This window comes from Mixophyes fleayi, chromosome 2 (assembly GCF_038048845.1).
Source record: "Mixophyes fleayi isolate aMixFle1 chromosome 2, aMixFle1.hap1, whole genome shotgun sequence".
NCBI classification, from domain to species: domain Eukaryota; kingdom Metazoa; phylum Chordata; class Amphibia; order Anura; family Limnodynastidae; genus Mixophyes; species Mixophyes fleayi.
The window spans coordinates 6,593,954-6,610,423 of NC_134403.1; the positions used below are offsets into that span (position 1 = coordinate 6,593,954).

Below are 16,470 nucleotides of genomic sequence, written 5' to 3' on the forward strand. Positions count from 1 at the left end.
TTCTGTCCACAACACTTATTAAATTGCTGATTTTAATGAGGAAACTGCGTGAAGATTGAATCAGGGAAGTTCTGAAATCCACAGAATTCAGCATTTCAGCAAAATTCAATTATTTTCAGATAATTTTTCTGCAGCAGATCTGTGTCGGGGGGGGGGGGGGGGGCAGGGGCCGCACAGGGGCCCCTGCAATGAAGGGGTTAAGGGGGGACATTGGAGAGGGGAGGAGACAGGGACTTTTCTTGTATTGTCATGTAAAGGAGACCACCGCCTTACCATTGTGTGCTAGCAGCAGCCAGTCTATTAGAGCTCCAGCATTGCAGGCAAGAGATCATTCAGCTCACAGCACAGAGACTAAGAGCTGCACAGTACAACTTCCCAGCAGCAGTCAGAGGACCAGGATGTCCCCATAAGCAGAGGACACAGTACCCAGAGTCAGACCTCTCACCTGCACCCGTGTCCAGCTCTCCCACCAGGACCATCTATGTACAAAATGGATTATTCGTACCTGAATTCGTACGACTCGTGCATGGCTGCGATGGAAGCCTCGGCTTATGCTGACTTCAGTTCGTGCAGCCAAGCGAACAGCTTCCAGTATAACCCCATCAGGACCAGCTTCACTGCCAACCCTGGGTGCCCCACACTCACCAGTGCCAACTGCACCCTGGGGGCACTGAGAGACCACCAACCTTCCCCATACTCCACAGGTAAGGGTCCACTTACTGCCCACCCCCCGGGTAATCCAATCATTGATTTATAATTACATCATATTAGTTCTATGTCGGATCACCACGAAAGTACTGGATCATTATATCACTATTGTGCAGATTCACTATATTATTATATCATCCTAGTATCATAATATCACTATTACATCTCCATGTAGAGTCACTATATTATTATAAAATCCTTGTATCATTATATCACTATTACACTATATTAGCACTATATTATTAATACATTAGTGTTTCATTATATCACTATTACACCTGTCTTCCGGGTCGCATAATAATAATAAAAATAATAATAATAATAAGAATAATTGTTAATGTTGTTAATTGTTAAATTGTTAATATTATAATAGCCTTGTATCTTTATATCACCATTTCACATTTAAATCCGTGCTCTACAATAAAATACTGATTGAAAAATGAAATCAACCTTCACATCACTACCTGATACTTATGGAATTATTAACTCGTCATATTAAAATAATGTCTCATATTACTATTTAATCTGTAAATGTGACTATATATATATATATACTAAACCAATCCTAAATAATTATACCTTTCTCAACTCCTTATATACTTGCTGGAATACTTGTCACTATATGACTATATCATGATAAAGCTGTTACATATTATATCACTGTAAAATCCCTGTAGAATTTGTAACTTGTGATATCGCTGTAAAATCTTAATACAAAGATGAGATAATTATATCGTTGTTACATCGTGATATCACTGTAAGATTCTGAGACAATTGTATCGCTGATACATCGTGATATTGCTGTAAGATTCTTATGAAGAGACAATTATATCGCTGGTATATCGTGATATCAGTGTGAAGTCCCCGGATAGAGATAGTCCTGATATAAAGGTGGAGGTGCTGCGATCATTATGTAAAGTACGGGGGGCAATGTAGTAATTCTTGGGGGGCTTAGAGTTGGGAAGTGACTCCTCTGTGATATATCCCGACCCCACACTGACACGGGATGTGTATGAGATTAATTCATTCTCATTATATTATGATGGTGTAACATAGAATATAGAGAATATTGTGTACAGTGATAATTATAGTATAAAGTCACTGACTTATTTACTAATAATTACACTGCACTGTCACATGGGTGGAAGAACTATCTTATATCACCCACTATCTCCCACAAAGTGTCACATCACCCACTATTATCCACACAGTGTCACATCACCCACTACCATCCACACAGTGTCACATCACCCACTATCTCCAACACAGTGTCATATCACCCACTATCTCCCACTCACAGTGTCACATCACCCACTATCTCCAACACAGTGTCATATCACCCACTATCTCCCACTCACAGTGTCACATCACCCACTATCTCCAACACAGTGTCATATCACCCACTATCTCCCACACTCACAGTGTCACATCACCTACAACCTCCCACACACAGTGTCACATCACCCACTGCCATCTACACAGTGTCACTTCACCCACTATCTCCCACACACAAACTGTGTCACATCACCAACTATCTCCCACACACAGTGTCACATCACCCACTATCTCCCACACAGAGTCACATCACCTACTATCTCCCACACTCACAGTGTCACATCACCTACAACCTTCCACACACAGTGTCACTTCACCCACTACCATCCACACACAGTGTCACTTCACCCACTACTTCCCACACAGTTCCACTTCACCCACTACCATCCATTCAAAGTGTCACTTAACCCACTACTTTCCACACACAGTGTCACATCTCCCACTACCATCCACACAGTATCACATCCCCCACTACCATCCACACAATGTCACATCACCCACTATGTCACACAGACAGTGTCATATCACCCACTACCATCCACACACAGCGTCACTTCACCCACTTCCATCCACACAGTGTCACATCACCCACTAGCTTCCACACACAGTGTCATATCACCCACTATCTCCCAAACACAGTGTTTCATCACCCACTACCTCGCACACAGTGTCACATCACCCACTATCTCCCACACAGTGACACATCATCCACTATCTCCCACACACAATGTCATATCTCCCACTATCTCCCACACAGTGTCACATCACCCACTATCATTCACACACAGTGTTACATCACCCACTATCATTCACACACAGTGTCACATCACCCACTACCTCGCACACAGTCTCACATCACCCACTACCTCACACACAGTCTCACATCACCCACTACCTTCCACACACAGTGACACATAATCCACTATATCATACACACAGTGTCACATCACCCACTATCTCCCACACAGTGTCACATCACCCGCTATCTCCCACACACAGTGTCATATCACCCATTACCTTCCACACACACATTCACATCACCCACTGTCTCCCCTTCACAGTGTCACATCACCCACTACCTTACACACACAGTGACACATAATCCACTATATCATACACACAGTGTCTCATCACCCACTATCTCCCACACAGTGTCACATCACCCACTATCTCCCACACAGTGTCACATCACCCACTACCTTGCACACAGTGTCTCATCACCCACTATCTCCCACACAGTGTCACATCACCCACTACCTCGCACACAGTGTCACATCACCGACTATCATTCACACACAGTGTTCCATCACCCACTACCTCGCACACAGTCTCACATCACCCACTACCTCACACACAGTGACACATAATCCACTATATCATACACACAGTGTCACATCACCCACTATCATTCACACACAGTGTCACATCACCCACTACCTCGCACACAGTCTCACATCACCCACTACCTCACACACAGTCTCACATCACCCACTACCTTCCACACACAGTGACACATAATCCACTATATCATACACACAGTGTCACATCACCCACTATCTCCCACACACAGTGTCATATCACCCATTACCTTCCACACACACATTCACATCACCCACTGTCTCCCCTTCACAGTGTCACATCACCCACTACCTTACACACACAGTGACACATAATCCACTATATCATACACACAGTGTCTCATCACCCACTATCTCCCACACAGTGTCACATCACCCACTATCTCCCACACAGTGTCACATCACCCACTACCTTGCACACAGTGTCACATCACCCACTATCTCCCACACACACTGTCACATCACCCACTATCTCCCACACACCGTGTCACATCACCCACTATCTCCCACACAGTGTCACATCACCCACTACCTTCCACACACAGTCACATCACCCACTATCTCCCACACAGTGTCACATCACCCATTACCTTCCACACACAGTCACATCACCCACTGTCTCCCCTTCACAGTGTCATATCACCCACTACCTTACACACAGTGTCTCATCACCCACTATCTTCCACACAGTGGCTCATCACCCACTACCTCGCACACAGTGTCACATCACCCACTATCTCCCACACACAGTGTCACATCACCCACTATCTCCCACACAGTGTCACATCATCAACTATCTTCCACACAGTGTCACATCATCCACCATCTCCCACACACACTGTCACATCACCCACTATCTCCCACACAGTGTCACATCATTCACCATCTCCCACACACACTGTCACATCACCCACTACCTTACACACAGTGTCACATCACCCACTATCTCCCACACACCGTGTCACATCACCCACTATCTCCCACACAGTGTCACATCATCCACTATCTTCCACACAGTGTCACATCATCCACCATCTCCCACACAGTGTCACATCATCCACCATCTCCCACACACTGTCACATCACCCACTGTCTCCCACACAGTGTCACATCATCCACTATCTTCCACACAGTGTCACATCATCCACCATCTCCCACACACACTGTCACATCACCCACTGTCTCCCACACACAGTGTCACATCACCCACTGTCTCCCACACACAGTGTCACATCACCCACTACCTTACACCCAGAGTCCCTGCATTCATTACCCGACTGATCCGTCTTTCAGAGGATTAAATACTTGAAAGGATTCTTACATCAGCTGCAGTTAGGGCCATTTATATGTATCTCTGTCATATGACCTGTTACATTGTGTCCAGTTACTGCAGGGGGGCCAGCTGGGGCCCTCCCAGCCTACAGCATGTATATATAAAGTACAGGGTGTGTCAATCACTGCGGAGCCTCCCAGTATAATACTTATAGCATGTGTATAATGTGTAATAGGAACAGATAATATTCAGTATATAGGTCACTGTGTCAGTGAGTAATGATTCTACTACTACTGATTATCTGTAATTAGTATTTACTGGATGGAAAACCTTCTCTTACCTTTATAAATCTGGCATTATCATCACTGTTCTGTATGTAATACTCATCGTATAACACGTTTACATGTGACAGCACAGAGGTATAATGGCAGCATACAGATCCATGAAGCTTTATAATTAGATTGTTAGCTCTCGGACAAGCAGCGCCCCCTCCCCCCGTACCTTGTACATGTGACAGCACAGAGGTATAATGGCAGCATACAGATCCATGAAGCTTTATAATTAGATTGTCAGCTCTCGGACAAGCAGCGCCCCCTCCCCCCGTACCTTGTACATGTGACAGCACAGAGGTACAACGGCAGCATACAGATCCATGAAGCTTTATAATTAGATTGTCAGCTCTCTCACAGGCAGGGCCCTTCCTATCCTTTGTGTACACGTCTTCATTTATTTTTGTCTACCTTGTATGTCCCTGTTTAATGTATGTCCGTTTTATTATTTCCTCTGGGTGCTCCAGTTTCCTCCCACAATCCAAAAACATACTGGCAGGTTAATTGGCTGCTATTAAATTGACCTTAGTCCCTCTCAGTCTGTGTGTGTGTGTGTGTGTGTGTGTGTGTGTGTGTTAGGGGATTTAGACTGTAAGCTCCAATGGGGCAGGGACTGATGTGAGTTCTCTGTACAGCGCTGTGGAATTAGTGGCGCTGTATAAATAGCTGATGTCAATGATGTTTATTATCCTGCGTATCACTGTGTCACCTTGCAAATTAGCGACAATAATAATATAAATACGTGGATATATCACTTACTGCCTGTTATCACTCACGTCCCCTGATACTGCTCATCCCCCCACCCAGATAGAGTGCTCCTTATCTCACATACCCCAGGACGGGGAATGACGGCTCTCTTGTACCATGCGTTCTATATCTTGCTGCCCACTAGGGGTTGTATATCCTGCATTCACCACCACAGGGCAGATGTCTGTAATCTACCCTCAGCCGGGCTCAGTGGGCACTCACCTCTATCTATGCAGCATTTTCTAATGCCCTTCCATGTAGACACCACCCTCCAGAGCAAGCGCAATGTGACAAATGGGAGGCTACGTAACACAAGAGCAGAGAGGCCATTGTCCTGAAGAACTTGCAATCTAATTGTGCGATAGGAGACATACAGCGATTAATAGTATTTGTTAGTGCTGATATATACAGGGATATGTCAGGATTTCATTATGTTTCATGGAAACCTTCTCTATATTTCTTGAGTGAGGATTTACATTACAGAATGGCCCTTTAGCTCTCATTGTACCTAAGAGACAACTTTTTTGTCCCTATAATTATGGAATAATCTTTCAAATAAATATTGTTTTACATACTCTGCAATTAGTGAATAGTCTCATACTCTCAAATTGCCAAAATTTATTTTTTTACTCAATAAATTTCTTTGTGATTGTGGTCCGATGACTGTATGATGACTACGGTTCGATGACTGTGGTCCGATGACTGTATGATGACTGTACGATGACTGCAGTCCGATGACTCTATGATGACTCTATGATGACTGTAGTAGTTTGATGACTGTATGATGTCTGTATGATGACTGTGGTTCAATGACTGTATGACTGTACGATGACTTTACGATGAGTGTATGATGACTGTACAATGACTTTATGATGTCTGTACAATGAGTGTATAATGACTCTATGATGACTGTGGTACGATAACTGTACAATGTCTGTATGATGACTGTACAATGACTTTATAATCACTGTATAATGACTGTATGATGACTATGGTCCAATGACTCTATGATGACTGTACGATGTCTGTACGATGACTTTATGATGATTGCACGATGTCTGTACGATGACTTTATGATGACTGTACGATGTCTGTACAGTGGCTCAGTGGTTAGCACTTCTGCTTCACAGCACTGGGGTCATGAGTTCAATTCCCGACCATGGCCTTATCTGTGAGGAGTTTGTATGTTCTCCCTGTGTTTGCGTGGGTTTCCTCCGGGTGCTCCAGTTTCCTCCCACACTCCAAAAACATACTGGTAGGTTAATTGGCTGCTATTAAATTGCCCTTAGTCTCTCTAAGTCCGTGTGTGTGTGTTAGGGGATTTAGATTGTAAGCTCCAATGGGGCAGGGACTGATGTGAATGAGTTCTCTGTACAGCGCTGCGGAATTAGTGACGTTATATAAATTGATGATGACTGTACGATGAGTGTACGATGACTGTACGATGAGTGTACGATGTCTGTACGATGAGTGTACGATGACTTTATGATGTCTGTACGATGAGTGTACGATGACTCTATGATGACTGTACGATGAGTGTACGATGACTGTACGATGAGTGTATGATGTCTGTACGATGAGTGTATGATGTCTGTACGATGAGTGTATGATGTCTGTACGATGAGTGTACGATGACTGTACGATGAGTGTACGATGTCTGTACGATGAGTGTATGATGTCTGTACGATGAGTGTACGATGACTGTACGATGAGTGTATGATGTCTGTACGATGAGTGTACGATGTCTGTACGATGAGTGTATGATGTCTGTACGATGAGTGTACGATGACTGTACGATGAGTGTATGATGTCTGTACGATGAGTGTATGATGTCTGTACGATGAGTGTACGATGAGTGTACGATGAGTGTACGATGAGTGTACGATGACTTTATGATGACTCTACAATGAGTGTACGATGACTGTACGATGAGTGTATGATGTCTGTACGATGAGTGTATGATGTCTGTACGATGAGTGTACGATGAGTGTACGATGAGTGTACGATGAGTGTACGATGACTTTATGATGTCTGTACGATGAGTGTACGATGACTTTATGATGACTCTACAATGACTGTACGATGACTGTACGATGAGTGTATGATGAGTGTATGATGTCTGTACGATGAGTGTATGATGTCTGTACGATGAGTGTATGATGTCTGTACGATGAGTGTACAATGACTGTACGATGAGTGTATGATGTCTGTACGATGAGTGTATGATGTCTGTACGATGAGTGTATGATGTCTGTACGATGAGTGTACGATGTCTGTACGATGAGTGTACGATGACTTTATGATGTCTGTATGATGAGTGTACGATGACTTTATGATGACTCGACAATGAGTGTATGATGTCTGTACGATGAGTGTACGATGAGTGTACGATGAGTGTACGATGTCTGTACGATGAGTGTACGATGACTGTACGATGAGTGTACGATGTCTGTACGATGAGTGTACGATGAGTGTATGATGTCTGTACGATGAGTGTACGATGACTGTACGATGAGTGTACGATGACTTTATGATGTCTGTACGATGAGTGTACGATGACTTTATGATGACTCTACAATGAGTGTACGATGACTGTACGATGAGTGTATGATGTCTGTACGATGAGTGTATGATGTCTGTACGATGAGTGTACGATGACTGTACGATGAGTGTATGATGTCTGTACGATGAGTGTACGATGACTGTACGATGAGTGTACGATGACCTTATGATGACTGTACGATGACCTTATGATGACTGTATGATGACTGTACGATGACCTTATGATGACTGTACACCCCTTGTTAGTACCTATTCAACCACCAAGAAACCTCTGCAAATAAAGATTCCTTCAGATAATGTGTAACTCAGAGTCCCGCTGTTATCACGGACTACACAATATTCCTCTTATTCCAAACTATGTGATAATTGCCAATAACATTCTGTAAATATACAATGTCAAACCGTTAGAAATCAATAGTAGATAATTCTAATAAGCTCATAATAAACATTTAAGTCATACACCAACATGTGGCCATTAATAAAGACCATCCTCATAGGCCGTAGTGGTCGGGTGAAAGTTATCTTTAGATATTACTCTGCTGGTTTCTGGGAATAAAACCTTCTTGTTTTTCTCCTTCCGCCTCACAGTCCCCTACAAGTTCTTCTCCGATCCATCCAGCATCAACGAGAAGAGGAAACAGCGGAGAATCCGGACAACATTCACCAGCTCCCAGCTTAAGGAGTTGGAGAGGGTCTTTGCCGAAACCCACTATCCGGATATCTACACCAGGGAGGAGCTGGCACTCAAGATAGACCTGACCGAGGCCAGAGTGCAGGTAACATTACCAGACTTCTACACCAGGGAATGCAGAGGGGCAGAAGTGCAGTGGAAGGAGGGATGGGGGGGGGGGGGTTAATTTACTGTTTGTTCTCTGGCTCCCACTAGAGTCTGACACTGGACATACATGGAAAAATGGACCCATGTCATGTATATGGGCCCCAAATAAAGGGACCCTGCTGATTGCAGATGATTGGGCAGATCCAAGGAATGTGTCTGACCAGTGATGCCCTGTCTGTTGCCGACCAGTATACGTATAAAGGCCTTCTGGCTGACCCCAAAACTACTGTGTGTCCAGTTTGGTCTTCCCTGTGTGGGATGGGGGAAGTATCAGCCAGCATAGGAAATCCATGATTATTTCACTGGTGGACAACATCTACCTCTTTATACAGTATGGTACATGGCAGAGGTCGGGTCCGTGGTATAGGTGTTTTTAGGGGCAGATTACGGGTTTCTGGAATCCCTTCGGTTAAGGGAGTTTGTCTACATATAAACTACATCTAGAGTTAAGAATAAATCCAGATAAACTGAAGATTTCCAGCCCAAATGGAAGAAATCCTGTTGCATGTAAGGAGGGTAAATCAGTGGTAAACATGTCCGACACGCCTGATATAAATTGTGACTGGAGAAAATGCGGCCTGTGGGATTCTCGTCACTTAAAATGGCCACAGTCAGATTGCCGGTTTTAAGGCGGCAATGTGAGGAACCGCCTAATCTAATCTAACAGTTAGGTTTAGGGTTAGGGTTAGGAGTTCCACATTATACAGGAGGTGGGTCCTGGCATTGCCCCCCTAAAACCGACAATATGACTGTGGCCATTTTGAGTGACGAGAATCCCACTGGCCACATTTTCTCCAGTGTTGTCTGTTTTATGATAAGTCTCTATTCCCTCCATGTCGGGTATACACTAATCAGTATTTTTGGGTCGCTATACCTATTGTCAGAATTATGGGAATTGGGAAAACGTACCCCACCCGGGCAAATACAGGGGACTATTGTACATGCAGGGAAATACTGCCTGCTTTCACATGTCGCTCACATATATTGTCAGCGTTTATTTTTACACTGCAATATAAAGCTGAGCTAGGACACGTCACCACCCAATTCTAAATCTGCCCCCCACATTCCCTCCCCTTCAAGTGCCAATTTGCAGAATTGCATCTTCTATCTGGATTTATTCCTATCACCTTAATAAGACTCTGTGTGTACATGTGTCAGAGTGTTCTGTGTATCGCACATGTATGATCTGCTTGTATGAAGCATGTAATATAGGGCTGAGCATTGGATCACCACCTCAGATAGTGCTACAATGTTACATATAATATTAATGTGATTTCCATATAACGAATCAACCTGACTACTCATAGAGAACATAATATGCAACTTTAAACAAGAAAAAAAGACACAATTCCCCTTTGTTCTGTTTTTCCAGGTTTGGTTCCAGAACAGAAGAGCCAAGTTTCGCAAACAGGAGCGGGCAGCAAATTCTAAGAATGTAAACGGCACCAGCGGAGGATCCAGCGGTAAAAAGTCAGATCCGAGATCATCTTCGGAGGACGATGAGTCCAAAGAGTCTAACTGCAGCCCGACCCCTGACAGCACGGCGTCATTACCCACTGCGGGCCACCTCAACAGTCCAGGGGGCAGCCTCAGCCCGAGCCCTGGCTCAGGGTCAAACCTCGTACCCAATCACACAGTTCAGACCTTAAAGCCCCCGGTCTGGCCTGGAGTCCCTACCAGCAACACAGCAGATATCCTGAAGGCCTGGCAGCCCGCCGAGGCCGTGCCTGGACCATTCGCGGGGGTCCTGTCCACTTTTCACAGAAAGCCAAATGTCCTCAAGACAAACCTGTTTTAAGTAATACAGAACTGACGTAAAGTAGAAAAATTATAACTTAAAACAAATTTAAAAAAAAGGAGAGACTGTGGACGGACAGTAAAAACTGTAGACCTCTTGGTTATGTATGTTGCCATAAGGTTTGGAAAATGTAAATGATATATTTCTCTTCCTAATCTGATGTGTCCACATGGAGGTGGACACCAACATTATACATAGGACATGGGCTCCAGAAACTCTATGTACACCAAATGATTGGGTCAACTATTAAACTTGGTGGTCAAAGGAGAGTCAGAGATGGCTCAGGACCAAGAGTCGGAGATGGCTGAAGACCAAGAGTCGGAGATGGCTCAAGACCAAGAGTCGGAGATGGCTCAAGACCAAGGGCTAGATTTACTAAGCTGCGGGTTTGAAAAAGTGGGGATGTTGCCTATAGCAACCAATCAGTTTTTAGCTGTAATTTTCTAGAAGGTACTAAATAAATGAAAGCTAGAATCTGATTGGTTGCTATAGGCAACATCCCCACTTTTTCAAACTCGCAGCTTAGTAAATCTAGCCCCAAGAGTCAGAGATGGCCAAGAGTTGGAGATGGTGGATCCCCACACAGGTTGTCCTTCAAGTGACGGCATCAGCCATCGACCCACAACTAGCTCTATTACTTTTTATTTATTATTTATTATATTTAACTAGTTTTGTTTTTATTTCTCATGTTTTCTGTTAATGACTCATCTTTGTGTTGTTATTTTAAATAATTTTTTTCAATAAGAATTATGGGATTTGTGCCAGAGAGAAGTGTTACAGATCCACACTGTCCAATATGTCAAACAAGCAAAAAGGGGCCACCTACATTACAGGGAATAAAATCACCTTTTACGTATTTACAGACTCTGCCACCACACCTTGCTCTCCCTTGTAAATCCCCATCGTTTGCCCTCGGAGGCAGCCATCTTGTGGACGGACTCCATTTTTTCATGAGAATGCAGCAGGGAACTGAGATGAGCGTTGTCTCAGTCGACAAAATGGCTGCCACTGTGAGGTGTCGGTGACGGCGCCACAAGAACCTGCGATGCAGTTTACATAGTCACAAATTTTACATGGCACTAACCATAGGGTGGGTGATAATGTCATGATTTTATGGTCCAGGGGTACTATTTAGGTTCCATGGCGATGATAAACAGGAACAATTTGGAAAGTAAGCGAGAAAACTGGGAGGTTTGAGTCAATGATTTGAGCACATTTATTAAACAGCATCATTGCAAAACATATGGCAATCGTGACTCTGCCAAGACACTCCCCTTTTAGCGACATTAGAATAACTGTCCAAGGCGATTCTAGCGATGTCACGCTTTTCTAACGTGTTTTCTGGATCCGTCCCTGTAATAAATATCTCTCTACAAGTTCCCTTCCATGTTATATGTAGGATTCACCGTTAATGTCAATGACACAGAACAATGCGTCCGGAATTAATAAGCCACTAATAGTAACTGGAACACGACCGATCAATACGTCCGTTCTCCGCTGCTCACGACTGGCTGTCTATTCTGGAATCTAAAACTAGACTTTCTTTTCCATCTCTCCGCTGCTTCCTTTGATCGGCCATTTTGAACGACGTTGACCTGACGTCCTTGGTGGACTCGCTGTAAACATATTTGTACATAGAACAGATTCTTTTCTAACATCCTAGAGGACAAGGTCTCAGTACAGAATTAGACGACACTATTTGTTCTACAAACCCCATTGAACTCAATAGTATATAATATTCATTGTTCTCTGTGTCCACAAGCCGTGGCTATATATATATATGACATATTTACACATTTTTCCACGTCAAAACACGTAGACAGAGACATCGCCAACTTGATGGCGCCGGAGAACTCTGCCACAACCAGAGACGGCTGGGAGTTGTGGTCCTTTCTTTAGTGCGACATAAGTATAACTTTATATATACCTCTATCTACTTTCTGAACCTAGTTTGGTCACACTGTATACGGATAAGGGAAGGTTATTATTGGACTGTGAGAAGAGACCACATTTTATGCCAACATTCTGTAAATTATTAAACTCATTTGCAAATTATGCTAATCCCAAATAAAACTTAATTTATTGAAATTTCCTGAATTCGAGCTACCTTTTATCACCCGCCTTGTATGATTGGTGTTTATTTTTCAACGCAATATGATGTTCATATTTTATAAATGTGTCCCAGTTTCCAGGCTCACGAGGCTGCTTAGAGCAGAGGTTTAACATGACAATGTGTAAGGCTGGGTACACACTACAGGTTTTTAAGCACTTATCTTGTCACTCACACGATAAACAACTGTTAAGTCCAATATCACATTAGTGTGTACGCGCCCACCATGATGTTTTATCAAAGAGCATCATATTGTTTGATTGGAGCGATATCGTGCAAATGTGGAAGTGTGTACGCACTCACATGCAGCGGTGTGTTACGCACTCACAAGCAACGGTGTGTTACGTACTCACAAGCAGCGGTGTGTTACGCACTCACAAGCAACGGTGTGTTACGTACTCACAAGCAACGGTGTGTTACGCACTCACATGCAGCGGTGTGTTACGTACTCACAAGCAGCGGTGTGTTACGCACTCACATGCAGCGGTGTGTTACGTACTCACAAGCAGCGGTGTGTTACGTACTCACAAGCAACGGTGTGTTACGCACTCACATGCAGCGGTGTGTTACGCACTCACATGCAGCGGTGTGTTACGCACTCACATGCAGCGGTGTGTTACGTACTCACAAGCAACGGTGTGTTACGCACTCACATGCAGCGGTGTGTTACGTACTCACAAGCAGCGGTGTGTTACGCACTCACATGCAGCGGTGTGTTACGTACTCACAAGCAGCGGTGTGTTACGCACTCACAAGCAACGGTGTGTTACGCACTCACATGCAGCGGTGTGTTACGCACTCACATGCAGCGGTGTGTTACGCACTCACATGCAGCGGTGTGTTACGTACTCACAAGCAGCGGTGTGTTACGCACTCACATGCAGCGGTGTGTTACGTACTCACAAGCAACGGTGTGTTACGCACTCACAAGCAACGGTGTGTTACGTACTCACATGCAGCGGTGTGTTACGTACTCACAAGCAACGGTGTGTTACGCACTCACATGCAGCGGTGTGTTACGTACTCACAAGCAGCGGTGTGTTACGCACTCACATGCAGCGGTGTGTTACGTACTCACAAGCAGCGGTGTGTTACGCACTCACATGCAGCGGTGTGTTACGTACTCACAAGCAGCGGTGTGTTACGCACTCACAAGCAACGGTGTGTTACGCACTCACATGCAGCGGTGTGTTACGCACTCACATGCAGCGGTGTGTTACGCACTCACATGCAGCGGTGTGTTACGCACTCACAAGCAACGGTGTATTATGCACTCACAAGCAACGGTGTGTTACGTACTCACAAGCAGCGGTGTGTTACGCACTCACATGCAGCGGTGTGTTACGCACTCACAAGCAACGGTGTGTTACGCACTCACATGCAGCGGTGTGTTACGTACTCACAAGCAACGGTGTATTATGCACTCACAAGCAACGGTGTGTTACGCACTCACAAGCAACGGTGTGTTACGCACTCACATGCAGCGGTGTGTTATGCACTCACAAGCAACGGTGTGTTATGCACTCACAAGCTGCATCTCCATAGAGTTTACAGAGTCCAGATCTATTCAGCTGATGTTTATAACAGATGAAGAGCACAGACGTGACGGTAAATCGTGTAAAACGTGTACACAGGAATCGACTGCTGATCGGGACTTTTAGTGGTTGGTAAAATTATTACAGATATCACATCGGGAGAAATGGTCTGCAGTGTGTACTCGGTTTAAGTTATGTTAGGTACACACTGAAGAATTTTCCGACCGATTTGTTATTTCAAACAATTATACCTACGACTGAAGGTCCGATCAGTCTGACGATTCATCCGTACACACTGACACGATTTACCTTCAGATCTGTGCTCTTCATCTGGTCCTCTGGTCTTCAGAGAATGACAGCACAATATTCATTCATTCTTGTCACACTGATTAAAGCCGCCTTGTTATAACTATCCACATGTCCTAACGAGTTTCGTTAGCTTCTGTGACTGTGCAACGAAACATTCTGTCTCAGAACGAACAAATAAATGATTCCTTCTACAGCACTCACTACATTTATTCACCGGGACATTCATCGCTAGCAGCGGCTGAAAAAAGCCCAACTTTGTAAACTCTATGGAGATCGTGAGTATGACGCATACACACTACATGATCGGCTGGTAATTGGTCAGAAAGTATTAAACAGTACGACCGACCAAATGAAAATTTGATTGGCACTTTGGGACGACTTTATATCATTGTGTCACTATACACACTCACATGATATCTGACCAAACGGTTGGATGTCGGCTGATTGGAGGTTTTTCGAGCAATCAAATTGAGGCTTCACAAAATGCATCTAATGCAAAGGTCGCCATACACAGCACAACTTACTAGCAGAAGATCAAAGTGTGAATCAAGAGAATCGAGTCCCGATTTAACCATGAATATTGGGTATAAATTGGGATAATATCATTGTATTCTTCTGTACTGTTTCTTTCATGGATATTACATCATTTCCAACGTTTTTTGGGCAAATAAATCACTTTATACAGCATTCTCAAAACAGGGACACATTGGAAGCAAAAAGTATCCAAGGAGAACGTTTAGGAGATATAATCTCTGGCATATGAGCTACTTGCTACAAACGTTTGTTTAGACCCCTCTGTTTATTAACCCCTCAGTGGTGTTCATCCTGTAGACACGGTACGTTATCGGTTAGCCTAAAATCAATAAATAATCACGTAGAAGGTTCTATGTCATCAAATTCTCAGTACAAAGAAACAAAGGTCCCTTCCACTTGTTCAGTGATGACGCTTACGGTAAGAGATGATTGTGTGCCAACCATACAGAACATGATATCTGGGGAATAAATCGATCACAAGTCAAATGTATCGTTTGGAAAAAACTGTCCCATCCATGGGTAACTGAAGGCTCCAGTGTATCCTGGTCTGACCATGAATGTCCCATTCATTTTACCACAGTTAGAGATTTAAGAATCCCGATAAACGGTAAATGAACAGGATATGTAGGACCAGAGTTATATAGCGGAGCCACGCCATTTATTATCCACAGGAACGCATGTGGTCCAGCTCCGTACCGTATTGTAGTCACACAATATATAACGGGCGGCATCTGTCCTACATGCTGAGCCATCGCAGGTTGGTTAGTGGTGATCCGGGAGTGGATGGTACAGAGCTGTATATACTGACAGCAAACACACGTTCTGATAAATCAGCTACATAAGTATAATGGCGACATTTACAGGATCTCTCTACAAATCCCAGTCCAACACTGCACCCCCCCCCCCCCAGCTCAGAGAGACATTATCCAACTGGGCTTCCCCTGGCCAGAAAACTCTGTGGCCAGCCCTATGGTTTGTGAGTCTGGGGTCAGTATGGACCGTCTCTCTTCGTTTGATCACTGTATGCACGAACC

The 16,470-nt window shown here is 44.1% G+C and overlaps 1 protein-coding gene across 1 annotated transcript; it reads left to right on the forward strand.

Annotated features, from left to right (window-relative positions):
• The first annotated feature begins 320 nt into the window (after positions 1-320).
• Positions 321-13,027, forward strand: PHOX2A (paired like homeobox 2A). The gene is made up of 3 exons (XM_075197867.1): positions 321-704; positions 8,901-9,088; positions 10,523-13,027. The coding sequence occupies exons 1-3, from the start codon at positions 482-484 to the stop codon at positions 10,946-10,948; spliced, it is 837 nt and encodes a 278-aa protein (XP_075053968.1). The 5' UTR covers positions 321-481; the 3' UTR covers positions 10,949-13,027.
• The last annotated feature ends 3,443 nt before the right edge of the window (positions 13,028-16,470 follow it).

Excerpts from the sequence above, each read along its gene's own strand:
- PHOX2A (XM_075197867.1), top strand. The coding sequence starts at position 482 with ATGTACAAAATGGATTATTCGTACCTGAATTCGTACGACTCGTGCATG. Across the intron at positions 705-8,900 it reads ACCTTCCCCATACTCCACAG|TCCCCTACAAGTTCTTCTCC; the intron begins GTAAGGGTCCAC and ends TCCGCCTCACAG. Across the intron at positions 9,089-10,522 it reads TGACCGAGGCCAGAGTGCAG|GTTTGGTTCCAGAACAGAAG; the intron begins GTAACATTACCA and ends CTGTTTTTCCAG.